Source organism: Asterias rubens, chromosome 11 (genome assembly GCF_902459465.1).
Source record: "Asterias rubens chromosome 11, eAstRub1.3, whole genome shotgun sequence".
NCBI lineage: Eukaryota > Metazoa > Echinodermata > Asteroidea > Forcipulatida > Asteriidae > Asterias > Asterias rubens.
This window is the reverse complement of record NC_047072.1, coordinates 15,709,381-15,735,902: the sequence shown is the minus strand read 5'-3', so window position 1 is coordinate 15,735,902 and position 26,522 is coordinate 15,709,381. Positions and strand designations below refer to the sequence as shown.

The 26,522-nt window shown below is 39.2% G+C and overlaps 3 protein-coding genes and 1 long non-coding RNA gene across 4 annotated transcripts in view; 2 read left to right on the top strand and 2 right to left on the bottom strand.

Moving 5' to 3' along the window:
• Positions 1-5,930: 5,930 nt before the first annotated feature.
• Positions 5,931-9,787, top strand: LOC117297103 (peptidase inhibitor 16-like). Its single transcript, XM_033780237.1, has 5 exons — positions 5,931-6,121; positions 6,758-7,012; positions 7,795-7,889; positions 8,325-8,473; positions 9,189-9,787. Exons 1-5 carry the CDS (start codon positions 5,978-5,980, stop codon positions 9,197-9,199), a joined length of 654 nt encoding a protein of 217 aa, XP_033636128.1. The 5' UTR covers positions 5,931-5,977; the 3' UTR covers positions 9,200-9,787.
• A 4,284-nt stretch (positions 9,788-14,071) lies between these two features.
• LOC117296751 (cytochrome P450 2U1-like) lies at positions 14,072-16,847 on the top strand. The gene is made up of 4 exons (XM_033779795.1): positions 14,072-14,563; positions 14,966-15,149; positions 15,579-15,722; positions 16,083-16,847. Exons 1-4 carry the CDS (start codon positions 14,072-14,074, stop codon positions 16,262-16,264), a joined length of 1,002 nt encoding a protein of 333 aa, XP_033635686.1. The 3' UTR covers positions 16,265-16,847.
• Positions 16,848-17,048: 201 nt separating this feature from the next.
• On the bottom strand, positions 17,049-18,269 carry LOC117296863. The gene is made up of 3 exons (XR_004519806.1): positions 17,716-18,269; positions 17,327-17,560; positions 17,049-17,092 (listed from the first exon to the last, which is right to left on the bottom strand). It is a non-coding gene; the product is annotated as an uncharacterized LOC117296863 (long non-coding RNA).
• A 1,041-nt stretch (positions 18,270-19,310) lies between these two features.
• The window catches only part of LOC117296527 (serine-protein kinase ATM-like), a 65,920-nt gene continuing 58,708 nt past the window's right edge, over positions 19,311-26,522 (bottom strand). The window contains exons 48-50 of the mRNA XM_033779498.1: positions 25,867-25,981; positions 21,559-21,622; positions 19,311-20,597 (exon numbers count right to left, since the gene is read on the bottom strand). Coding sequence (XP_033635389.1) covers positions 20,256-20,597; positions 21,559-21,622; positions 25,867-25,981 — 521 coding nt within the window. The 3' untranslated portion in view covers positions 19,311-20,255. The remainder of the gene's footprint in view (positions 20,598-21,558; positions 21,623-25,866; positions 25,982-26,522) is intronic.

The window sequence follows — 26,522 nt, the reverse complement described above, 5'->3', positions numbered from 1 at the left end:
ATTTACAAATAACTTACAGGGTTTACAGAAGGTAATAGTGAAAGACTTCCCTTGAAATATTATTCCATGAAATGCTTTACTTTTTGGGAAAACAATATCAATTCTCGATATCGAAATTAACGGATTTATTTTACACATGTCATGACACGGCGAAACGTGCGAAAACAAGGGTGGGTTTTCCCGTTATTTTCTCCCGACTCCGATGACCAATTGAGCCTAAATTTTCACAGGTTTGTTACGTTATATAATAAGTTGTGATACACGAAGTGTGGGCCTTGACAATACTGTTTACCGAAAGTGTCCATCGGCTTTAACATTATTATGTTACATTCACCAGGCGATTTAGAGGCAATTCAACCATCTTCCCATGAAACCCCCCAATATATTGTAGGCCTACCTTTTAAACATTCCTTCTAGCACTAGTCGGTTAGAAAGTGTTCCTCGGATCCTGGCGTTGGCTAAATAAAACATAATCAGTGCAGAAAAGTTACATCTCGTGTTGACAAAGCCTTTACATACAGCTATGTTGAGATTTGAGGAACTTACCCGTCAGCTTTGATGGGCGGATTTTTAAAGCACGGTTTTGTGTCCGTCGTCTCCATATTCAGGGTACAGTGTACATGTACTATTATAGCAACTGCACTTTGATCTACTGGTGTGTAAAGCCTGAGCCGAACCTGGAGCTGAATCCGTGGTTTCGAAAAGGGCCGTACGTCTGTGGTGTAAAAGCAAAACACAAAAGTGAGGAGCATAGCGCCCTCATGTGGTCATTACATTCCAGCGGCAGCAGCCTCCAAAAACTTTATGTCAACAGACAAAGTCTGTGTAAAAGTTTTCGTTTTACGCTTTTGAAGACGGTGTCTACGTAGTTGGTTTAATTTGTCTTAAATATTTCAATGGGTCGGGTAGCTGTTTTAAAGCCATTGGACCCTTTCGGTAAACACTTTTGTCCAAGGCCCACACTTCGTGAATCACAACTTCTATATCAAATAACAAACCTGTGAAAATTAAGGCTCAATCGGTCATCGGAGTCTGGAGAAAATAACGGGAAAACCCACCCTTGTATCCGCGCGTTCGCCGTGTCATGTGTTTAAAATAATTCTCCGTAATTCTCGCTAACGAGAATTTATATTGTTTTACTGTTTTCTCAAAAAGTAAAGCATTTCATTGAATAATATTTCAAGGGAAGTCTTTCACCACTACCTTCTGTAAACCCTGTAAGTTATTTGTAAATCTGTGAACTTTTTTTTCTGTACCGAAAGGGTCCAATGGCTTTAAGGATAAGCAAGCAGATTGTAAAAGTGGAGAAACTTGCTAATCAAATTTGTGCTTTTGTTTTCCTTATTGGTTGCTTTCAATATTGGTTGCTTTCTAATATTGTTGAGGTTGGGCTTAAACCTTCATCACATGACATGGTCCTGCATAGCTGCATTCACACATTTTAAACTGAAAGCTATGTAACCTTGTTACATCTGTATTTCGGTTGAAGTACAAGCCTTTGGGTTCACCTGGGTAGAGTTTCATGAAGGAATTGGAAACCACCAGAGTAAATTAAACCACCATGACAAATGCCATAAGCTGGACTTGCGTGCAGTGCTTTGGAGTTTAGTATTACTTTCAACATAACCAAGTATCTACATGTAATGGAGAGACAACAATGCACAAGTGACTACAGTGAACAAATGCATGGTATGGTGGCAATTTGTGAGTAGACTTGAATAAGGTCTGGTACATTGACTTATACTCAAATATTTAGTAATTGTGTTCGCTTAATTTTCTCAGGCAAGAGACAGTTTGCATCGTCATTGTCATTAAATAGCCCCTCCTCCAAAGTGTGTCTTTGCTCCTGCTTGCCCCGCCCCCAAATATAAACTCTGGTAAGAAGGTTTGAATACAATGAATGGTTCTTTGAATATGACAAGGTCTGACACGTCATAACTGCCTCAATGCTCGCGGGGTCGATTTCACAGAGTTAGGACTAGTCCTAACTTAGGACTAGTCCTAGGAAATATACAAATTGCATGGATGGTCCTAAGTTAGGATGAGTAACTAACTGGTCCTAACTTGAGATAAGACTAGTCCTAACTCTTTGTGAAATCCACCCCGGTCACTGCCTTGGTGCCTCTTTAAACTTTCTCTCAGAATGGAGTTGCCCTTCACTTAGGAAAAACGCCCTGTCCGTCAACAATGAAGCGTCAGAACTGCCTGCCCCTCGAATGAAATTTCCCATCAGAAACATTTGATGCTGTGATCATTTCTACTTTATTTTAGAAACATTTATGCCTCATTCTTGTGAATTACAGTGATGAAAACTGACCTAAAACTACTCAAGCATGGGCTTGACTTAACAACCACTAAGAACTCATCTTAAGATGAGTTGTCAGAATTGCCATATTGCTTAACAGTTAAAATTGATTGGCACTCTAAATCAATCTTGGCTTTTTGTGAAATCACCTCCTAGGTAATGTTTACTTGTCCTTAATCAAAGACCAACAGAAAAACAACAATAGGAAAAAGAAAAACTTCATATCAATTTCCAATAAACCTTGTTCTTGAATAGGTTGAGACCATCATATATATAGGCCAATATAAAATGACAATGTCAGGTTGACATTGAAGTTTGACAGATATATAAACTTCACAAGTAGCCAATAGGGCCTATTCCCCTTTTTCAAGGGAACCGGTCTCACATTTATAGATTTGTTGTATTGACCTATCACAATGTTATGTATAACTGTTTTAAAATGTATACCCAGCAGGCATTCACCTTTTGAACATTTTAGAAAATTGTAGATGCCAGGCAGTTTCCAAGTATACTCTCAAATGTAAGAGTGAAAAATACCACTATTTACATTTCAGGTTGTCCCTCATATGGCTCTTTAAAAAGAGTGGTGGGTATTTCACTCTTTTAGAGGGGTTTCACTCCAGGACAGAGTGAAAAATCACTCAAAAAGATGCAAACTTCAATCTAAAATCTAAAAGAGTGGAAGACCACTCGAAAAGGAGTTGTCCCTCATATGGTTCTTCAAAGAGTTCCTTTTCACTCCTTTGCATTTAGAGAGATATTTTGCAAGCTTAAAAATAAAAATCGGAGAATAACTAAGCTTTTAAAAAGTACCTTCCCTTTATTTATTTTTTTAGTTTTTTAGACATGATAGAATTTCCAGAAAGTGGTAATATTTCCGGTTTTGGACACTCCCCTATTACGTAGATAACGCTCTAGTTACCAATGCCTCATGTTTCCTTGGTGTTCAGTGTCTGCTTTTACATTTATTTTCTTGTCTCTTATTATATATGTCTATCACGCTAATAGTTTTAAATACTAGATAACAGATGTTTTATTTTGTCATATCAGTTTGGATGTTACGCCATGAAACTGTCCACCGTAACATCTGCATCAGTTTCCCAATCAATTGTCATTTAAGCCCATTTGGTTATGTCAGCAGCAGCAATGAAACCCTTCCAAACTTTCCATACTTTGTGAGTTTTTCTTTCCACGCTGAGTTTAAAAGCTATTGTTTTGTTGTGAATGAAAATACACAAGGAATGGTCACTTGCAATTTGAAACTGCAACTGTGTACACGTTTATAAACACATAAACGATCCAAAGTAGTCAATTCTGTATCCATACATCAGCAGTAGATATCACCCATCGAGAACATAACAAAGTTCTTAAAAGCCAAGTTTCTTGATAGTTCATATTGCCATCAAACACAAATATTTGTATCTGCACCTTTTTCAGATCTATAAGTCATGAAAAGCATAATAAATAAATATTTGATATATTAAGATAACGATGACATACGTTTCTATTGAAAAACTTGTGCTAATTGATAATGTGTTATCAAGGGGGATACTGTTAGGAAATAAACCCCAAACTCAACTTTGAAGAAAACAAAAATCATCTGAGTAAAGAAGGTAAAGCTTTGGACCTATAGAGGGTAAATATTTTGATGGTTCAACTTAAAACTGATTGAGCTAAACAAGTTTAAAAAATTGTGTGGAGTATTTCATGCCCTAAATAGCCCATACATTCTTTGCAATATTTGAAGATTTGAAATCTTGATCATCTGAATAAAACTGTTTGTTGGGGTGTTTGTTTGTCATTGAACAACATTATTATTATTATTTTATTTATTTATTTATTTATTTATTTATTTATTTATTTATTTATTTATTATTATTTTTTTTTAGGGGGGGGGGGGTTGAACGTCTATTAAGCTTAATGTCATGTCTGAAGCACTGTGCTTTTACCACCGGGATCGCCAATTCTTTACTTCACGGTTTCGTGGATGTTTAAATTTTAACACTCGTTTTTGTATGTGTTGTTTGTTTTTGTTATTTATTCCTGTGGGAGATAAATGTCCACCGAAAAATGAGTAAATAAAATATATAGCTTCATTTCACAAAAATAAATCCCAAACCAATTTTCGGTAATAATCCATAACACGCATAATATCCGTTTTCACTTGTGCATTTGTTTTAGCTTTGGAAGACAATTTTTTCTCATTAATTTAAGTAATTTGGTTAGTTTGGTATCAATATAAACCTATTAGAATACCAATGTCTTATTACACAAACCTCGACTCAATGTGTGTCAGTAAGCGAGGAGTCTACGGCCATATAAATCTATTTATAACCTCCACCACCAGATCCATTATAGTTAGAAACGAAGTTAATGTGCTCCAGTCTCTTCATCAAATAGTTATCTGTAAATATTAAAGGCACATGCGGATTGGTGGGTGTAGTGCTCTTTAACTCAGCAACGACTCTTTGATGCAGACTCTTTTCCGAAAAGCTCCAATGCAGATGGTCTTTATTACTTATTATTACTTTGTTTAAAACAAAGCCCAATTAAGTCCGGCAGCCCTCTTGCGGTGGTCTTCATTGATTCCGTTTATACGTAGGCTACTCTTAAAAGGGTCACTTTGTTTTGTAATTACAAAAACATTAAAAGTTTATTTATTCCAAAATAACGTGTAAACATTTGATCTTATTAACAATTTTGGTAAATAATGCACCTCAGACCTGCCGCGAGCTGTTTTCAGGTCATCCCCAAATACAAACCTATTTGTTTATAGATACCACTGTCAAAACGTTGGGCCAAAAAGGTGTTGTCACACACCTCTGCATAATGATTATATAACCAGGACATTCACTACCACCATATTCTCAAACAGTCTAGAATTTGTATCGCTTAGAAAGTAAGTTTTCACAATTAGGAGAAAGGAAAACCTATCATTTTTAGAGCCATTTGTCATCAAACTTCCCATATAAAAGAGGGTGTTGGATTCCTCTGCGCAACGGCCCGAGTCTTTCATATTCGGTTAGAACAACAGCGACGGTAAGCTCACAAACTGCAAGAAGTCTTCTGGTTTTCCCCCACACAACGTCCACATTAAGAACACAATCGAAAATGTATGTGGAGATTTACTATAGGAATATATAAAAAAAAATCAAATGTGATTTTATTGATTTCAGGATCAGTTGTTACTATAAAAAAAAACATTCTGCTAGTTTTTAGTATGACGTATTCATGAAGTGTAATTTTTTTGACAACATTTTGTAGAAAATGTGTCTTTAGTTTTTGTTTACCATGATATTGGTATAGACATTCGGTATAGTTTTTCAGCTCCGTCATCACATCAGAAATAAAAAACGCTTAAGAAAACATTAACACGTCACTGAAGCATGACTTGTCGGTTGTGAAAACGACGTATTGGTAAACTTCAACTTCTGCTGCCATACTGCAATGTATAGATACAGAGATGTGGGTGGAACCACGAGTGGGTGTGGCAACTGATGTCAGTGGTACGATGAGCTATATGAGAATATAACAACCCAACCAAGCTTGAGCACCAATCACGATGGGTTATCAGAGTATATAAAAGCACATCCAAGCCCCCTGGATATCTCAGTTGCCTCTAAGCATCAACAGAGTAACATCCACAGAGGAAGCTGTCTACTGCTCGTCATCATGAACACTTCACTTGTTCTTATCGTATGCTGTATTATCGGCTATGCTGCTGCTGCTGGGTTAAGCAAGAAGGAACAACAAAAAATCCTTAACCAGCATAATGAGTTCCGTGCTTCCATTAAAGCATCTGATATGGTGAAACTGGTAAGTCTTAGAACATTACTTCATAATTGAGAATTGCATTTCTGATGTCCGATGTTCAACAATGTTCAACTTTGATTCAGTAATGTACTTAGGTCTACATTTTAAGACACTGCGACAAATTTTGACTTATGCCACCATTCACAATTATATTGTTTTCAGACCTTGGTTTTAGTTAGATAAACGCAATATACGACTTTATTTTTTTTATAATAAAGCGTCTTAAGAATTGTAAAATGTGATATTTTGCATTATGGATTATTTGTTTTTGGTTCGTGCCTTTGAAAGGATTTTTTGTTTCGTTTGAGTTTGGAACAATATAGGGATTGTCGAACAGGTGCAACCCTAGTTTGTCATTCATACTGTATTTTCTTGCACAATTAATTTGAACTACTTGGTTTGCTTTATTTGAGTGAGACTGTTTTTAGGCCTATGGTATAACTTACTTTAATGCCTGTTTTAGTTTTTCAATTTAATGTCGAAATAATTCCTGTTATCGTAGGCCGAGTGGTTATGGTCTTTATCTGGTAGAAGTTACACTTGGACGACACTCTGTGACATCGATCTTGGTAATTTGAAGTAATTAATATAATAATTGTCCGCATACTTGATGAATGTTTTTGTTTGATTAACCATCAGGAATGGGACAATTCACTGGCAAAGAAGGCCCAGGATTGGGCTGATACCTGCACCCTTGGCCACAACCCTTCCCATACCATCAGCGGCAAATCATGGAGTTGGATTGGAGAGAACATGGCATTCAGTACTGAGAAAGATCTGGGAAATATGGTGCAAATGTGGCAAGAAGAACAGCAGATCTTCGACTACAACTCCAATCAATGCAACCCACACCCTAGTGACCCACTGCTGAGAGCTTGTGGACATTACACTCAGGTAAATGACATAGTGACAGTGACGATAAATGACATCCATTACTGTAAATGACCCAATGACTTACTCCAAACAACGCAACCAACACCCTAGTGATCCACTGCTTAGAGCTTGTGAACATTACATTCAGGTAAATGACAGTGACAATGACAATAAATGACATCCATTAGGGGCCTACCGTAAAATGACCCCCGATTACTTGCTCCAAAAGCTCTTCCTAAACAATATTGATGACCCACTGCGCGGACATTGAGTCGGGTGAATGACATTGACAATGACAATAAGTTACATCCATGACAATAAATTACACAACTTTCTACAAATGACTACCTTAAACCCAAACAGTTGTTCCGATAGTTTTTATCAACTGTCATTCTGAGCAAACTTGACGGGGCTCAACTTCATACAACTCGTTCTCCTGAAGACGATCAGACCATACTGATCAAAATTTTAAGGTGTGAACTACCATTTCTTTTAGAAACCAAGCACTACTCAACAGAGAATAACACACATGGTGATACCGCAAACCTCGACTACACTCTAAATAACAAATACATTTCGCAAACCTCAACTACACTCTAAATAACAAATACATTTTCTTGAGGAGTGAATTAATAAAGCAACTATGTATTGAGCCCTATGTCAACACCAAGCCCTTATAAAATGGATTAGAATTAGTTTGATAAAAAGTTTGATAACAAAATTATTAAACTTTTGGTGCAAATGTCAACCGTTGTCAGATCCGCAGCCCGTTAACCAACACCTAATATTATTGTTATTTTCAGATGGTATGGGCCAAGACTCATTTCATAGGGTGTGGTGTGAAGCTTGGTTGTTCTGGATACTTGCCAAATCGACTCGTCTGTAACTACGCTATCGGGTAAGTTATAGTAAATCGTGGCTTCTAGTCTTCAATGACTTAGTGATGCCGACTTGCCTCATCGGGGAGCCCCGGGTAGATAAAGAGTTTCACAAAGTAGAAAGTTCACCCAGAGAATTATTGTCATGTCGAGCAAATCCATACACTTCGAAGCCCCTAGTTTTAATGACAACTGCTTTATATTGAAATTAAATCGCACAATGGAAATAATTACACATGCATACAAATTTTAAAAAACCCAAGGCGAATCCATAAAAAACGTGTTACCGTCAATTCCAATTTCAAAAGTGATTACCGTTAATTATTTGAATTGCTACAATCGAAACCACCACAAACCTAAATGCAGGAATGAAATAAAGTAAGAGTGAACATCTCCCTATTGTTATAATAAAAATAATTAATGGTAAATGTTTCTTTGTCTATGTTTCTCTTAAGTGGCAACATGATTGGTGAGAAACCTTATACGTCTGGTAAGAAATGCAGCGCCTGCCCAGACGGCTTCACCTCATGCAAGGACAATCTCTGCTCTAAGAAATCCAAACCACGTCGACGAAGGTGTTTTGAGACCCCCAGTGACATGGAAGGTACATGTTATGTTTTAATACATCATTACAGAAAAAGGAACACCTACAAGGATGCGTGCATGCAAGAAATACTATGTTTAAAAAAAGGCAACCAGTAAAAATTTCAACAATCACAGAGTTGTATTTACATTTTGTATATTAAGTTTTAAAGGAACTAAACGTTTCTTTCATAAGAAATGCTTTTGAACGATGACATGTGATTTTGGAAGAAGCAAACAAACACACAACCATTTTAAGGTGAGGCAGATACGCGCACGTGTGACGCAATGACTTTCCAAACTGTTCCAACAGGATATACCAATTTATTTGATCTCTATTATAATGGAAATCAATTGATCCTTATCACTTTCATTATCAATGCGGGTATGCTGGCGCAACATGATTTTACATGCACGGAGTGTCACTACGTACGCGTGTCATCCAGCGTTGCGTTGCAGCTAAAAGTCACAATCTCTGATGAAACATGCACAAACCGTGCGCAGCGTGTCGCCCGCCGTGCACAGGACGATTTCATTTATTGTATCAAAGATGGCGGTCAATGACGTCGTGTGTAATTGTGATTTGCACGTTTTAAGTACTTTTAAATAGCCAACGAAAATAAATGTGACGTCATCAGACGTTTTATACTTAAAATTTCCCCAAAAAGTCAAAATAAACGGAAAACTTGTACGGTCTTTTGTTTAAAAAACGTTTGATGTTTTATTTTTGTTGACAGCTCTGGACTAATAGATGACGTCATGATCCGCTGTTGGTTCCGCTTGACTGGGTTAAAGAAGAGGAAAGATCAACGACCGCTTCAATAGTTCACTATAGAGCTATCAATACTTGCTAAATGATTTTAATATCTACTGGAGGTTCTATGATAAATAAATAAAGCTAAGTCAACTAAACGTTTTATTTATTTGCACAGAGTAGATTATGGGTAGGCCTTTACCGAAACTTTCAAATAAACGTTTTATTTATTTGCACAGAGTAGATTATGGGTAGGCCTTTACCGAAACTTTCAACATTTTCAGACGCCCTAGCTGAAAATATTACAAACATGATATTTTTTATTTGAAACCAATATTCACAAGCAGTTCCCCTTCCGACAAAACTATTATTAATGAAACCGTGAAGTGTTTTTAGAATCATCAAAATGGAAGTTTATTACTGCTATAAAACATTGTCTATAATTGCATGATTTTAATAAAGTTGACATCCGGTTGTTATTAAAAACATGGGTTGTTAAAAACGGCCAGTTATTTATTTGAAATGTATGTCTTTATGCGGGATATTATACGAAATAAACCCAACGAAGTTGCTCTCATGAAATGTTATTTGTTTTCTATTATATAAATGTTGAAAACCCTGGTTCTAATCACCCGCCCCCCCCCCCCCACCACCGAGGGAAAAAATAGTCATTTAAGAAAGCCATGCAGACAACTAATAAGGTTTAAGATAACTAATTAGTTTAACACACCAAGGAGTATTTAAATTTAACTCAACCCCCCCCCCCCTGCTCATTGATTATCAAAAGCCCCTTCTTTCCAACTCCAGACGTTACTTTTAACATCTTTACCGAGTTACAACCAATTATCTCCATTATACTGCGGAGATCAATGGTTGCCAGAAACTAAAGTTCAAATAATGTTTAAGCTTGGAAATGCAAAGTAAAACACCGTGGTCAGTGACAGCTACAAGTGTTTTTCAAGAATAATTTAATATTTTCTGCAGAGAACAAACTATCAGTGCTCATCGTTTTAAATTTGGGTCAGTGTTCCTGGTCACTGGGTGAAAACGGCTCACACGTGGTTAAAACTATGTTTGATAACGAGGCGCGCTCTCCAGACTAAAAATTGGTGGCTGAAATTTGTGTCTTTTTTTTTTTTTTTTTTTACGTTGGTGTGTTCTGTTTTGAATTCACAAAACTGAAAAGGTTTTGTGTTGCTTTGGACGAGAGTACTTAACAGGGAAAAACTGAGGGTACAAGATAACAAGAAGGGTTCAGGAAGTTTTTCTTAGTGAATTTTAATGTTTTAATCTAGTTTTCAGTTTGGGTAAGCTTTTCAAGATCATCTCATTGCAAATCTTGTAACGGAAAATTTGCCGAACCGCATTATTAACGTCCTCACAATAGAGAAAACCCCTATTTGCATTTAAAAAATGCAATATCCTCAACACTTAGTAATCATCTTATTAGCTTATTAATTATATTGCTTTTGTATATCTTTGTTCTTGGGTCTGGTCAACTCAACTTAAGCCAATAAAATGATGTGTATATACACTGCTATATATTTGTCCTTTGTGACTTAAATTGTTGTTTTCAATTGCCTCACTCCACCTACCAGTCATAATAGGACCTGAATTCTGGCTAGGGTAAGGTTACTCATAGCAACGAACATCATAGTTCTAGGAGTAGGGTAAGCGAAGCCCACTTTTTAAGGAGAGGAGATGTCAAACCCAATCCCCTTACTGTTTGCCTACCCCCATCATGAAGTGGTGGACTTCAACATGCTCTATTTCAAACCCAATCCCCTTACTGTTTGCCTACCCCCATCATGAAGTAGTGGACTTCAAGATGCTCTATTTCAAACCCAATCCCCTTACTGTTTGCCTACCCCCATCATGAAGTGGTGGACTTCAAGATGCTCTATTTCAGCCCTCCATAACTTGTTCCCACTTTTTAAAAATATTCAATAGTAAAGAGGGAATTACGGTTCAAATTTCTTCTACTTAAGACCCAAACAATAAAGGGTCGGAATTCAAACTTAACATGTCAAAAGCACAAAAGTTAACATGTCAACAAACACAAAACTGAACATTAAAATACCGTCTGCTCACGTCACATCCACACGTGGTATTTTCAATCTTTAATTTACCGCCCTGTACTGGAAACAAGCTTAACATTCTTCAAAGTTTACGAGTAATATTTTCATACTTTCATATCATAATTCGAACAAAGACTCTCTCGACTTACCATGCATACTTTGGGGGTAATTTTGAAGCCGGAATCGCGGTCAAAATATTGAATTTCTGAGACGAAGACATGTTACATGTTGAAGTCGTCCATTGCTTCTTCAGTATGAAAAACGTTCACGGACGGCACGGCTACTGCGCTTGCGCGTCTCTCGGGGTCGTGGGGTCACGCCACTGGGCTGATTTGCATAACACCAACACGTGAGAACTCTTTGTCCTTATATGGTCACAGAAAGGGCTCCAAACTTGTTTGGTGAGACAAATTAATCTCGGAGGGGTGGCTACAGGTTTATCATTAGACCATAATTCTATTTTTAAATATTAAATTTAGTTTGTATAGGTCTATAGCAGAGAAACAAATGTGATTCTAATAATACAGGGCCCTCATGCTAACTTCTAAGGACATTATACTAGGGTTATGAGTGGCGTATGATTATCTACCTATTAAATAAAAAGACAACACACGTCATGGAAGTTTCTAAAGACCTTTGATCAAAGGAAATGAGAAATTTAGCTAATGAACACAACGGGTGCTATAACGTGAACTGGTTATTGTGCACAACAAATTGCACAGTGGCGGGGTATAGGGATAATTGAAAAGTTCATCAAACGAAACTGATTCGTTTAGGAAACTTAAAAAGTGTAGTGCAGGCGCAACACCTCAAGGTGTGAAAGTATGGTGCCTAGGCCTATCTCATGATGTTTTCGTTTCGAAAAGACTACACGGCTAAAAAAAAATACCATTTGTATTGTTTTGTAAAAACGATTCCATTCGCAACTCACACTGTAAACTAACAAACTCAAAAACATTATTCATATTCTGAGCTGTGTTTGTTTTCAATTAGGCCTTGGCCTACCTATCTATAGTACCACTGGTATGTTCGGCTTGTTTTTTTGGAGGGGGGGGGGGTGGGCACAATTTTGAATTTAACACTGAGACCACACAAGCAATAGGCTGGCTCGTATATGCAGAAACTATCAATAATCATGCTAATAAAAAGGGTACCCAACAAAGTTCAATTTAATACAGGTCGAAGGGGTTACTGCACACTGTGTGATAATTCCTGTATGCCCCGTACTGAACTTTAGCATCCCAAGTTCAAGATTAATAGTGTGATAATCTACTATTATTAGTTTCCTAAACAATACACTGGTCTATTTCAATACCGATGTTGACCTCCATTTCAATTAACAAAGAGTAACAGATAATGCTATATCCCACAATGAACCTTTTTACTGACAAATATAGACATTTTAACTAGACCTCACATTGCCTATCCTCAAAAACTTGGCAGATAAAATCTAAAATTAAACACAAATCGATTTTCAGGTCTCTCTGATATACTATTTCATGGAGAATTTATTTGTTGTTGGATCCAGCATAACAAATAACAGGCTTCTGAAAAATTATATAGCTTTTGTTAGCTGCTTGTAGCACCGAATCCGCATTTAATGTTTTTAACTTTATAAACAAATAACACACTGATACAGCAGCGACAAGCCAAGTTAAGCAGAATAAACAAAAGCTTTTGAAACAAATTTAGCCACAGCATAGTTTGTTTTCTATGGTTTGTTGGGTCAAATTCCTGCTAGCCTTTATCATTTAGTATAAATTCCAAAGATCACGAGGGAGGTTCACCATTCTCGACACAGACTTTAGTTCAGAACACCAGAGAACTGCAGAGAACTACACACCTCCTGCACAAGAGAAATCCAAACCTTGTGGATATTCTTGTGGAGGGATTTATCATGGAGGCAGTCAGGCAAGCGATGCTGCCGGAGTTCATCCAGAGCCAGCATATTATAACAGCAGTCATAGTTTGCCTCATATGTTTCCTCATCTACATTCTCAAGCCGAAGAATCTTCCTCCAGGCCCCATGGGTTGGCCTCTACTCGGCTACCTCCCTGGGCTTTTCCCGGACCCACTGGTTTCCTTTTGCAATCTTGCTGATAAATATGGCAAGATCTTGAGCATTCGTATGGGGCCGCAGCTTGTAGTGATGTTGAGTGACTACGAGACGTTGAGAAGTGCTTATGTGAGCAGAGCTGATGAGTTCTCAGATAATATGATCATGTCTTGGGTTTTAGAGAGTAAACGAGATGTAGGTAAGACATCCTGCAGGACTTATACATTATCAAAAAAAGTATCCTTTAAACCCAAATTTCATCGTCCACTACCACATACTTTTTGGAAAAAAAGTCCACAGGTAAATATTACTCGAGTGGGATCCGAACCTCTCGACATTTGCAAAAATTAATGTCCTGACATGTATAAAAATTAAAACACATTTAATATTCTTTAACCCTTATGCACATTTAAAACATGTATTCATAAAAACCTCAGACAGTTTCGCTATTCCTATTGGTATTCCCTTATTAAAACATATTAAAGTATGAAAGCATTTTCAGAACTTTTGCACCACCCCATTAAAATTTGACTAAGTTAATTGAGATCGCACATTATTAGCTATTCGGATAATGATCGTTTTACTTTAATACCAGGCAGTCTTTTCTGGGAGAACGGAGAGAAATGGAGACAACGAAGACGTTTTTCCTTGAAGACACTTCGAGGTTTCGGATTCGGTAAGAGAAGCTTAGAATCTCGCATCCAGGAAGAAGGGCGATTCTTCTGTCAAGAGATGGAAAGACTCAACGGGCAACCTGTGATTCTAAACAGCCTCCTCTTCAATGCTTCATCTAACATCATTAGTACAATCACTTACGGGACGAGATACGACTTCCATGATAAGAACTTTGAGGAGCAGCTTAACATCATGATGGAGCTTATTGAAGGAGTAAGACTGTTAGAGCCTGCTAATATTATCCCACCCCTATGGCATTCAAGATGGTACAAGAGACGACGAGGAATGTTCAAAGCGCATGAGGACTTCATCTGGGCACATTTGGAACGTCATAAAGCCACATTGGATCGAACCAACCTACGGGATATGATGGATGCATATCTAGTTGAGATGGAGAGACGTCAGGAAACCAATGATCCAATACAACATAGTGAGCTAGGAATTGTACACAGTATATCGGACTTGTTTGGAGCAGGGACTGGTACCTTGTCTAATACCACACTGTGGATCATTGTGTATTTGATACGATACCCCGAAATACAGAAAAAGGTAAAGTAAAATCAATTATAACAATTTGCCACCATTATAAAAAAAAAGGGGGAAAAAAGTAGGAATATTTTGTAAATACATCAAAATTATAGTAACACTCTTACTGCAAACTTGTGAACAAAATTCAACCCTTTCATAAGTACAACCTTCTGTCGTAAACACAAAATACTAATATTTCTTGTTGATATTGAAACATATTTGAAGATAAACATTTCGCATTCAATATTTTGCGCTTTAAAAAGACTTTCAATCAACGAACCATGTAAAAACTTTCTTCATTTATACATGAACACATTATTTTGTCATAAGTTCTCTTCTTCCTTATACGTTTTATACACAAAAGGTTATCACCAATTAATTTTTTTCTTATATCAATGTTTATGTTTTGTTAACTGCACACAGATACTGGTTGAGATAGATCACGCTGTGGGAGCAAATGGCATAGTCTCCACTACACACAGAGAAGCAATGCCATACACATGTGCCTTCTTGATGGAGGTCCAGAGACTGCGCCCTCTGGCGGCAATCATCTTTAGACATTTACAGCAGTCTGGAGTTCAATTGTGCGGTTACAACATTCCAAAGGGTAATTGATTCAACTTTGGATAACAGCTCAAAGAATTAAAGAGAAATACAACAACAAATGTATAAAGAATTGTTCACCTATTGTTTACAATAACATTTCCCATATTTGTTTCTCAGTATTTTTTATATATTTTAGAGCTAACATTTTTTTAAACAAAATAATATTCTTATTTTGCAAACTAGTAATTGTTTTATAAACCAACAACTATCATTTAGAACATGAAACAAAAAAGATTAACTAGTTACATTAAAACATTGCATAAGGCATTAGTCTTAAAGTGCTCCCACTGTCTTCACTGTTTTATCTATCATAAAAACGGGGCAATTTTGTTCTTATTTCTTCCTTGCTGGAAAACTCAGTAATTTTCATGTTTTATACAAAACACTTGTCTTATTGTGTATTTGTTTGCTATCTACCTGTTGTGTGTAGGAACTCCAGTGTTTGGCAATGTTTTCTACATTCACAATAATCCTGCAGTATTTGACAATCCTACCGAATGTAGACCAGAGCGATTCCTGTCTGAAGATGGAAAGACACTCGTTCCTAGGAAAGACTGGATTCCTTTTGGTTTGGGTAAGTTAACATAAAAACAAAAAAGCAACAAACACACTGGACAAAATAAAACAAACCTTGGTGGAACCCCAGGGATAATAAAGCAATATAAAAGAACCTGGTTGGAGAACTGTTTCGTTTAATAATTCTTGTTTTGGAGTGAACATCGAGTGACTGGAATGGGATTTGAACCTGCAACCCCTAGTTTAAAATTCTGACTAGAATGTAAATCAAATTGTCACAGATTCGAATCCCATTCCAGTCAATTTGTTCTTCATACACACCAAAATTGCAAGTAGTTCCAGGAAAAAACAGGGCATACGCAAATGACTAAAAATTGATTATTCCTTGTCTAATTCCTGCCTAATTGCCAATTTTCAGGTCGGCGTATGTGTCTGGGTGAAGCATTGACTAAGATGGAGCTGTTTATATTCACTGTGACCATCTTACAACGATTCACCTTCAAGGTACCAGAAGGAGAAGGGCTCCCGCCTCTAGATCTACCCACTGGAGGTCTCGTCATGTATGCTCCAAAATTCAAGGTCTGCTGCGTGAAACGCTGACAGCAAACAATACACAATACACCATGCATCTAACTGCATGCATAATAATAATCATAGAATATGATCTTATACACAGGAGCCAGACTAATTACCTCCAAGCCTCACTTTGATCACAATGAATTGAATGGGGGAAAAAAACTAAATTGTTAGCCCCATAATGGAGGTATTGGATAGAACTGATTCTGAGAACCATTCCTGCTCCTCTCAGAACAACCACTACTCAGAGAGATGTTAAACATAATGTCACCGCAAACCTCACCTGATTCAAATGACTTGTTTCAAATAATAATTGACAATAGATCAATACAGTAATAGTTGCATGATTAGTCATTATCATTATCATTAATATTTGTCTGGTAACAAAACCTTGGAACCTGAGCCTTAAAGTGTGACCCATAGGCCTCAAGATATCTGAGCGTAGCAAAGATTATGAAAAAAATTAACTTTTAGATGTGGGAGGAAAACTCAAATTGAGGAAACCAACACAACCTGATGGGGACTGAAAACCTTGATCCACATGCAAGGCTGCAGTCTGAGGTGGGATTCAAACCGGGGTCTATTAAGGTGAAAGGGAGGGAAAGAAACCACTGAGCCAACCTGAAGGCTGCAGTCTGAGATGGGATTCAAACCGGGGTCTATTGAGGTGAAAGGGAGGGAAAGAAACCACTGAGCCAACCTGAATACCAATGATGGGAAAGAAACCACTGAACCAACCTGAATACCAATGATGGGAAAGAAACCACTGAACCAACCTGAATACCAATGATGGGAAAGAAACCACTGAGCCAACCTGAATACCAATGATGGGAAAGAAACCACTGAGCCAACCTGAATACCAATGATGGGAAAGAAACCACTGAACCAACCTGAATACCAATGATGGGAAAGAAACCACTGAACCAGCCTGAAGGCTGCAGTCTGAGGTTGGATTCAAACCGGGGTCTATTAAGGTGAAAGGGAGGGAAAGAAACCACTGAGCCAACCTGAAGGCTGCAGTCTGAGGTTGGATTCAAACCGGGGTCTATTAAGGTGAAAGGGAGGGAAAGAAACCACTGAACCAACCTGAATACCAATGATGGGAAAGAAACCACTGAACCAGCCTGAAGGCTGCAGTCTGAGGTTGGATTCAAACCGGGGTCTATTAAGGTGAAAGGGAGGGAAAGAAACCACTGAGCCAACCTGAATACCAATGATGGGAAAGAAGCCACTGAACCAGCCTGAAGGCTGCAGTCTGAGGTTGGATTCAAACCGGGGTCTATTAAGGTGAAAGGGAGGGAAAGAAACCACTGAGCCAACCTGAAGGCTGCAGTCTGAGGTTGGATTCAAACCGGGGTCTATTGAGGTGAAAGGGAGGGAAAGAAACCACTGAGCCAACCTGAATACCAATGATGGGAAAGAAACCACTGAGCCAACCTGAATACCAATGATGGGAAAGAAACCACTGAGCCAACCTGAATACCAATGATGGGAAAGAAACCACTGAACCAGCCTGAATACCACTGAGCCAACCTGAATACCAATGATACAAACTTAGTTACATTCACACTACTTTTTCATACCATGTCATCTATAAGATAAATGTTGACAGAGTAATTCACATTTTATAGCTAACCAATATTTATGTCTATTTTTTCCATACAAATTAAACTTTAATAATCAGGTTTAGCGTCATTCAGATGATATAACCAGGGGCTAGTTTCATAGAAGAGCTGCTTAAGCACAAAAAGTAGCTAAGCACAAAACTTTCACTTAATAGAATAAGGTTACCATCCAATATTTCATTTAACACTTACTCATTGCACAGCGCACGTACATGCCTATCCTGTCTGCCATTTTGGGTATCAGGATAAACACAAAGGAATTCACTCCCAAAATGATGTACAGTGTGTTCTGTGTTGTGCACTATTAACAATGCTGTAACCTTACTGGCACAGTTTAAGCCACTCGTTTATAAAGCCCAAAATGTCAACCCTAATCCTTAGTACATTGTATATAAACATATCATTGTTTTACTTGAGGGTGGAAGATTTCTGCAAATCAATCAATAAATAAATGGTGACCAATGAGCTTTGTCTTTCTATTTTATTGTTTTATTTGAAACACTTCTGAATATCACAAGTTGAGACAATATGCATTGAATGTTTTGGTTTAAAGGAACACGTTGCTTCAAATTTGGGCAATTCAGGCTATACAAAGCATTTCTTGGGAAATTAATACGGATGGAAAGATGTTTTAAAAGTAGAATATAATGATCCACACAAATAAGCCTTGAAATTGAGTGTTCTCTTTTACTTAATGAACTGACACAGTCCGCCATCTTGTCAAAATCAAATTTTTGACAACACAAAATGGCGGACTGTGTTGGTTGACCAAGTAAATAGAAAACCACACAGTTTTGAGGCATATTTGTATGGATCATTATATTCTACTTTTAAAACATTCATTTCATAGGAAACGCGTCGTTTATAGCCCGAAGCGCCCAATCTAAAGGCTACGTCACACGTGATGAGGCAATTTACAGCCAACCAGTTCCAGGCACTCTCTAACAAGAAAAGACATTCCCATTCCAGCTTTCTTACTAGTTTCTTGGAGATGGTAACTGAAAGCTATAGGAGTGTCTTTTGTATTGATGAAGTCTTCCTTTTACTCACAGTGCAAGTGGTTGCCTCCAAGCTGTAAAAATCAACCTGTGTGACATGACCTTTAAAGGCACTGTACACGTTTGGTAGTTGTCAAAGACCTTTGTTCTCACTTGGTGTATCCCATCATAAGCATAAAATAACAAGCCTGTGAAAATTTGGGCTCAATTGGTTATCGAAGTTGTGAGAAAACGATGAAAGAAAAAACACCCTTGTTGGACGAATTTTGTGTGCTTTCAGATAGGAATAAAAGACTTCTAGCTAGAAGTCTTTTATTATTTTAGCGAGAAATTACCCCTTTCTAGAAGTCTTTTATTATTTTAGCGAGAAATTACCCCTTTCTCAAAGACTACGTTACTTCAGAGGGAGTCGTTTCCCACAATGTTTTTTACTATCAACAGCTCTCCAATGCTCGTAACCAAGTCAGTTTTTAAGTTCATATTGTTTTGAGTAGTTACCAAACGTGTACTTTCCCTTTAAGCAACATATCCTTTTAATGACAGTAGCTCCACAATGGTTAAAGATTTTACATTATAAGGAATACACTCTATATGTCATGTAGCTTAGACATTCTTCATACACCATGATGATAGTTATACAAATGAAAACTAGCTGGCAGGGACAACTCAGTGTGAAGACAGATTATTAATTATTCATTTATGGTAATGAAATCAAGGAATCTTCAAAAGCGAAGTTAATGATTGAAACTAATCATTGAAACTTAGAAGGCTGGGGAAACCTATAAGTGTTCTGGGTTTTTATACCTGCACTTCTAAAAAGAAATTATGCCAAGTTTACTTGTATCGATATAAATGTAATATTGAATATTTTTTAATGAAATCCAACTTCAGTCAAATTGATCATCTCTCAGAAAAGCGAAAGATTTCTATAAAGCTGTGTCGGATAAACAACAATTTTGTAAATTTACTTGAACTTATTGCTGATAGAGATTCTATGTAGAGGAATAATCTTAAGAGACATCCAAATGCTGGGTGAATCTTATGAGTATTAATTGATGATCAACTTGGTATACAATTCACAAATGGAAGAATACAATATAAAAGATATTTTTGCAGCAAACTATTTTTGTTAGTACTTTGTTTTAGTGCAGTGTTGCACTGGCAAGGACGACTCCAATACAAACTGAATACAATGTTATTCAGTAAAATGCATCATACGATTTGGCGGAATGGAAAGTCTTGACTCACTGACTCCACACCTACATCCAGAGCTGCTTAAGTTCCGAGTATGTTAGCAGTGAACCAAGCACAATCAACATGTTATCACACGGGATTTTGGCTGGTAACCTGTATATGCTAAGCACAAATGTTCCATGCTAAGTGCCCTGCATGTTACAACCAAGGTTGCCAACCTGGAAAGACTCGACATAGATTCTTAGAATCTGTAGCTTCTTGGATTAATCTGTTGACCTGACCTTTGACACTCATTGCGACCCCCTCCTCTACACCCTGTAGCTTCTGCCGTAATCTTAGTACCACCCTCTCAGCTACCTTGTTGACCTCTGACCCATCATTACTGTCTTGACCTTTGAAGGTTGTCTCACCATCTGGAAGGTCTGTTGCGGTGGTGTTGAGGTCTGAGGCATCGGGGTCGTTGCGATCGCGGCGCTGTTGGAGTGCAATGGCTTTATGTGGAGACATGGTCCAGATGTAGAGAGGGTCGTATAGAAGTACCTGATGAGTAGTAAAAGAATCATCATGAACCATTTATAAATACCTCAGACAGTTTCGCTATTCCTATTGGTGGAGAGCGCGTCACGTGGGGGTGTTTAAACCTTTGTTTATAACCGGTTGTGAGCGGAGACTCCACGTTAGTCTTGATGCATGACATTTCGTGTTGCGGGCGATGCAGGCGCTGTCGGTGAGTTGGCCGCGCTGTGTGTGAAAGAAAAACCAGCGAATACGCACCAAGACTATACGTGCATGTGACGGACGACGGACGAAGCACTCGGAAACGGATAAGTTTGACAGAGTTTCTTACTTTATTATGCCTTTTAACCAAAAAGGTATTTATGAATGGGAATCAAAGTGTGTTGAATTGGTTTTCAACTTGTGGTTTCAACCCGCCGAGGCCTGGTTCTTGATAATTTACCTCGACTTCGTCTCAGTAAAATTATCAAGAACCAGGCCTCGTTGGGATTAAACCACAAGTTGAAAACCTCTTCACCACACATTGATTCCCTTATTAATACCTAGTACCCAGACTGACTCAATAAGAATCATCACCATCATGAACCATTAATACCTAGTACCCAGACCGACTCAATAAGAGAAACTTAATTCTACTCAATGAGGCTTTGGTCACTACAGCACGAGGTACTGGTGGTACCATCTTAATGAGGCATTGATTTCTACAACACGAGGAAATAATATTACCTCGATGATGTATGGAGCTCTACAGAAAGAGGCACTTATTCCTACTCAATAAGGGCTGAAGACATACGAGGCAATACGAGGCAAATTGAGGCACTAATCCCAACTCAATTCAATGAGGCTCTGAATCTACAATATGAGGCACTCATACACAATACAGGCACCGATTTCTACAACATCAAGTCACCACTACCTAAGGTTTCCCTAATAACCACTACAGAGTCTGCCATAATGTCTACATGTTGGTAACCTATGACCTTACCTGGAGTATGGTGAGCAAAGCCTCCTGTGAGTTATGCATTACATCCATTGTCTTCTCACAACACCTAAACAATCAAAGCAATTCAGAATCAGTATCATTGTCAAAAACTATATTGATTGAAACATTCAGGTTTTCATAATGACAAAGACTGTGAAACTTATGGAAAGTACAGGGCCCAATGGTATGGCCCTGCTTACCAGTGAATTCTGCACTTACAGAGAAAGCACCAAGTTTCTGCACTAGCTGTGCTAAGTGAAGAATGTCTAGTAATGTGGACAACCCTTCTGTAAAAGAAAAACAAATCCCTGCTAACCCATGAACTTTGCTTGATGGCTGCGTGGAATTCCTGCTTCCATAAGCGCTGACACCTTCCTTTAATATGATAAGCGCTGACACCTTCCTTTAATATGATAAGCGCTGACACCTTCCTTTAATGCCATCAAATTGTGCCCTGGGCCCAATTTCATAGCGCTGCTGAGCAAACAAATTTGCTTAGCATGAAAGTTCTTCCTTGATAAAAACAGGATTACAAACAACATTTCCAATTGTTGCATATTGCTTGTTACTGGTATTCAGCTTATGTTTGCTCATCCTGAAAATCATGTGGAAATTTGGTTGGTAATCCTCTTTTTTTAGCGAGGCAGTAATTTCATTTTGTGCTTAGCAGCTCTATGAAATTGTGCCTAGGTCTCAACAAGACATTTGTGAGTTAGATAAAAATGATGTCTGGTACATTGCCTTGTTCAGTCTCAAGTCAATGCTCAATTGGAATTCCTCAGACTAAATCCAGTATTGCTATGTAACATGGTAAGGGACATCGCTTTTCCTAAGTTACACAAGAGTCGACAAACACCCAGAAATAGTTCTCATAGAATTGTGGGGCAAAATGATACCAGTCATTGCTATCCTGAAGGTTAGTGAAGTTTTAAGCGTTGCATTATTTCAATAATAAAAACTATAAACAAATAGTAAACTTGCAAGTACAGTCATCTCTTTTGTTAGAGTGTTGACTCAGTAATAAGCTGGTCTAGTCTTGATGGTTTGTACAGTTTTACTGAGTATACTGTCTGAAATGTCACCATGCCCCGACCAGGTAAAAATTGGATTCATAGGGGGGGGGGGGGTTGTATCTCATACCTCCTAAAGACCCCTTCCACTCCAGCTATACCCATTCCATCTACAAGATCTCTAGTAAGCCTAAAGGGAATAGTGAGGGGTGTCTCGCTTACCTCCTAAAGACCCCTTCCACTCCAGCTATACCCATTCAATCTACAAGATCTCTAGTAAGCCTAAAGGGAATAGTGGGGGGAGTCTCCCTTACCTCCTAAAGACCCCTTCTACTCCAGCTATACCCATTCCATCTACAAGATCTCTAGTAAGACTAAAGGGAATAGTGGGGGGGGGGGGGGGTGTCTCTCTTACCTTCTAAAGACCCCTTCCACTCCAGCTATACCCATTCCATCTACAACATCTCTAGCAAGTCTAAAGGGAATAGTGTGGGGGGGGGGGGTCTCGCTTACCTCCTAAAGACCCCTTCTACTCCAGCTATACCCATTCCATCTACAAGATCTCTAGTAAGACTAAAGGGAATAGTGGGGGGTGTCTCTCTTACCTCCTAAAGACCCCTTCTACTCCAGCTATACCCATTCCATCTACAAGATCTCTAGTAAGACTAAAGGGAATAGTGGGGGGGGGGGGGTGTCTCTCTTACCTTCTAAAGACCCCTTCCACTCCAGCTATACCCATTCCATCTACAAGATCTCTAGTAAGTCTAAAGGGAATAGTGTGGGGGGGGGGTCTCGCTTACCTCCTAAAGACCCCTTCCACTCCAGCTATACCCATTCCATCTACAAGATCTCTAGTAAGACTAAAGGGAATAGTGGGGGGGTGTCTCGCTTACCTCCTAAAGACCCCTTCCACTCCAGCTATACCCATTCCATCTACAAGATCTCTAGTAAGCCTAAAGGGAATAGTGGGGGGTGTCTCTCTTATCTCCTAAAGACCCCTTCCACTCCAGCTATACCCATTCCATCTACAAGATCTCTAGTAAGCCTAAAGGGAATAGTGAGGGGTGTCTCGCTTACCTCCTAAAGACCCCTTCCACTCCAGCTATACCCATTCCATCTACAAGATCTCTAGTAAGTCTAAAGGGAATAGTGTGGGGGGGGGGGTCTCGCTTACCTCCTAAAGACCCCTTCTACTCCAGCTATACCCATTCCATCTACAAGATCTCTAGTAAGCCTAAAGGGAATAGTGTGGGGGGGGGGTCTCTCTTACCTCCTAAAGACCCCTTCCACTCCAGCTATACCCATTCCATCTACAAGATCTCTAGTAAGCCTAAAGGGAATAGTGTGGGGGGGGGGGGGTCTCGCTTACCTCCTAAAGACCCCTTCTACTCCAGCTATACCCATTCCATCTACAAGATCTCTAGTAAGACTAAAGGGAATAGTGGGGGGTGTCTCGCTTACCTCCTAAAGACCCCTTCCACTCCAGCTATACCCATTCCATCTACAAGATCTCTAGTAAGCCTAAAGGGAATAGTGAGGGGTGTCTCGCTTACCTCCTAAAGACCCCTTCCACTCCAGCTATACCCATTCCATCTACAAGATCTCTGGTAAGCCTAAAGGGAATAGTGAGGGGTGTCTCGCTTACCTCCTAAAGACCCCTTCCACTCCAGCTATACCCATTCCATCTACAAGATCTCTGGTAAGCCTAAAGGGAATAGTGAGGGGTGTCTCGCTTACCTCCTAAAGACCCCTTCCACTCCAGCTATACCCATTCCATCTACAAGATCTCTAGTAAGCCTAAAGGGAATAGTGGGGGGTGTCTCGCTTACCTCCTAAAGACCCCTTCCACTCCAGCTATACCCATTCCATCTACAAGATCTCTGGTAAGCCTAAAGGGAATAGTGAGGGGTGTCTCGCTTACCTCCTAAAGACCCCTTCCACTCCAGCTATACCCATTCCATCTACAAGATCTCTGGTAAGCCTAAAGGGAATAGTGAGGGGTGTCTCGCTTACCTCCTAAAGACCCCTTCCACTCCAGCTATACCCATTCCATCTACAAGATCTCTGGTAAGCCTAAAGGGAATAGTGAGGGGTGTCTCGCTTACCTCCTAAAGACCCCTTCCACTCCAGCTATACCCATTCCATCTACAAGATCTCTAGTAAGCCTAAAGGGAATAGTGAGGGGTGTCTCGCTTACCTCCTAAAGACCCCTTCCACTCCAGCTATACCCATTCCATCTACAAGATCTCTAGTAAGCCTAAAGGGAATAGTGGGGGGTGTCTCGCCTACCTCCTAAAGACCCCTTCCACTCCAGCTATACCCATTCCATCTACAAGATCTCTGGTAAGCCTAAAGGGAATAGTGAGGGGTGTCTCGCTTACCTCCTAAAGACCCCTTCCACTCCAGCTATACCCATTCCATCTACAAGATCTCTGGTAAGCCTAAAGGGAATAGTGAGGGGTGTCTCGCTTACCTCCTAAAGACCCCTTCCACTCCAGCTATACCCATTCCATCTACAAGATCTCTGGTAAGCCTAAAGGGAATAGTGGGGGGTGTCTCGCTTACCTCCTAAAGACCCCTTCCACTCCAGCTATACCCATTCCATCTACAAGATCTCTAGTAAGCCTAAAGGGAATAGTGAGGGGTGTCTCGCTTACCTCCTAAAGACCCCTTCCACTCCAGCTATACCCATTCCATCTACAAGATCTCTGGTAAGCCTAAAGGGAATAGTGAGGGGTGTCTCGCTTACCTCCTAAAGACCCCTTCCACTCCAGCTATACCCATTCCATCTACAAGATCTCTGGTAAGCCTAAAGGGAATAGTGAGGGGTGTCTCGCTTACCTCCTAAAGACCCCTTCCACTCCAGCTATACCCATTCCATCTACAAGATCTCTAGTAAGCCTAAAGGGAATAGTGGGGGGTGTCTCGCCTACCTCCTAAAGACCCCTTCCACTCCAGCTATACCCATTCCATCTACAAGATCTCTGGTAAGCCTAAAGGGAATAGTGAGGGGTGTCTCGCTTACCTCCTAAAGACCCCTTCCACTCCAGCTATACCCATTCCATCTACAAGATCTCTGGTAAGCCTAAAGGGAATAGTGAGGGGTGTCTCGCTTACCTCCTAAAGACCCCTTCCACTCCAGCTATACCCATTCCATCTACAAGATCTCTGGTAAGCCTAAAGGGAATAGTGGGGGGTGTCTCGCTTACCTCCTAAAGACCCCTTCCACTCCAGCTATACCCATTCCATCTACAAGATCTCTAGTAAGCCTAAAGGGAATAGTGAGGGGTGTCTCGCTTACCTCCTAAAGACCCCTTCCACTCCAGCTATACCCATTCCATCTACAAGATCTCTGGTAAGCCTAAAGGGAATAGTCTCTGGAGTCGGTAGAATCCTTCCTTGCTCAAAGGCCACACCTGAATACAGTCAATCATTATTAAATGGGTTTATAAATACATTAGAATCACACAAAATCAACTGAATTAGAATCTCACATTATCAACTGGGTTATAAATACATTAGGAACACACTGGATTTGTACAACTAGGGCAATTACTTTACTTCCAAATTGTCTAGCGCATCAGACTTGAGTTCAGATGGCCTAGTCATTGGAGTGTGGGTTAAAATCCTGGTTATGACACTTGTGTTCTTGAGCAAAAAACCATAAATTGCTCCTCTCAACCCAGGTGTATAAATGGAATACTGTGAGGACTGAGACAGTATTATTTTTGATAAGCAGCTTGGGTTTGTATGATTCTGAGGGAGTTGAGTCAAGCTAGAGGAATGGTTCAAGTATTTCTGATAAACAGGGAGCTAGAGGAATGGTTCAAGTATTTCTGATAAACAGGGAGCTAGAGGAATGGTTCAAGTATTTCTGATAAACAGGGAGCTAGAGGAATGGTTCAAGTATTTCTGATAAACAGGGAGCTAGAGGAATGGTTCAAGTATTTCTGATAA

Coding starts and splice junctions, on each gene's coding strand:
- LOC117297103 (XM_033780237.1), top strand. CDS start 5,978: ATGAACACTTCACTTGTTCTTATCGTATGCTGTATTATCGGCTATGCT. Junction 6,122..6,757: donor CATCTGATATGGTGAAACTG/GTAAGTCTTAGA, acceptor ATTAACCATCAG/GAATGGGACAATTCACTGGC. Junction 7,890..8,324: donor GTCTGTAACTACGCTATCGG/GTAAGTTATAGT, acceptor GTTTCTCTTAAG/TGGCAACATGATTGGTGAGA.
- LOC117296751 (XM_033779795.1), top strand. CDS start 14,072: ATGGAAAGACTCAACGGGCAACCTGTGATTCTAAACAGCCTCCTCTTC. Junction 14,564..14,965: donor ACCCCGAAATACAGAAAAAG/GTAAAGTAAAAT, acceptor AACTGCACACAG/ATACTGGTTGAGATAGATCA. Junction 15,723..16,082: donor CTGGATTCCTTTTGGTTTGG/GTAAGTTAACAT, acceptor GCCAATTTTCAG/GTCGGCGTATGTGTCTGGGT.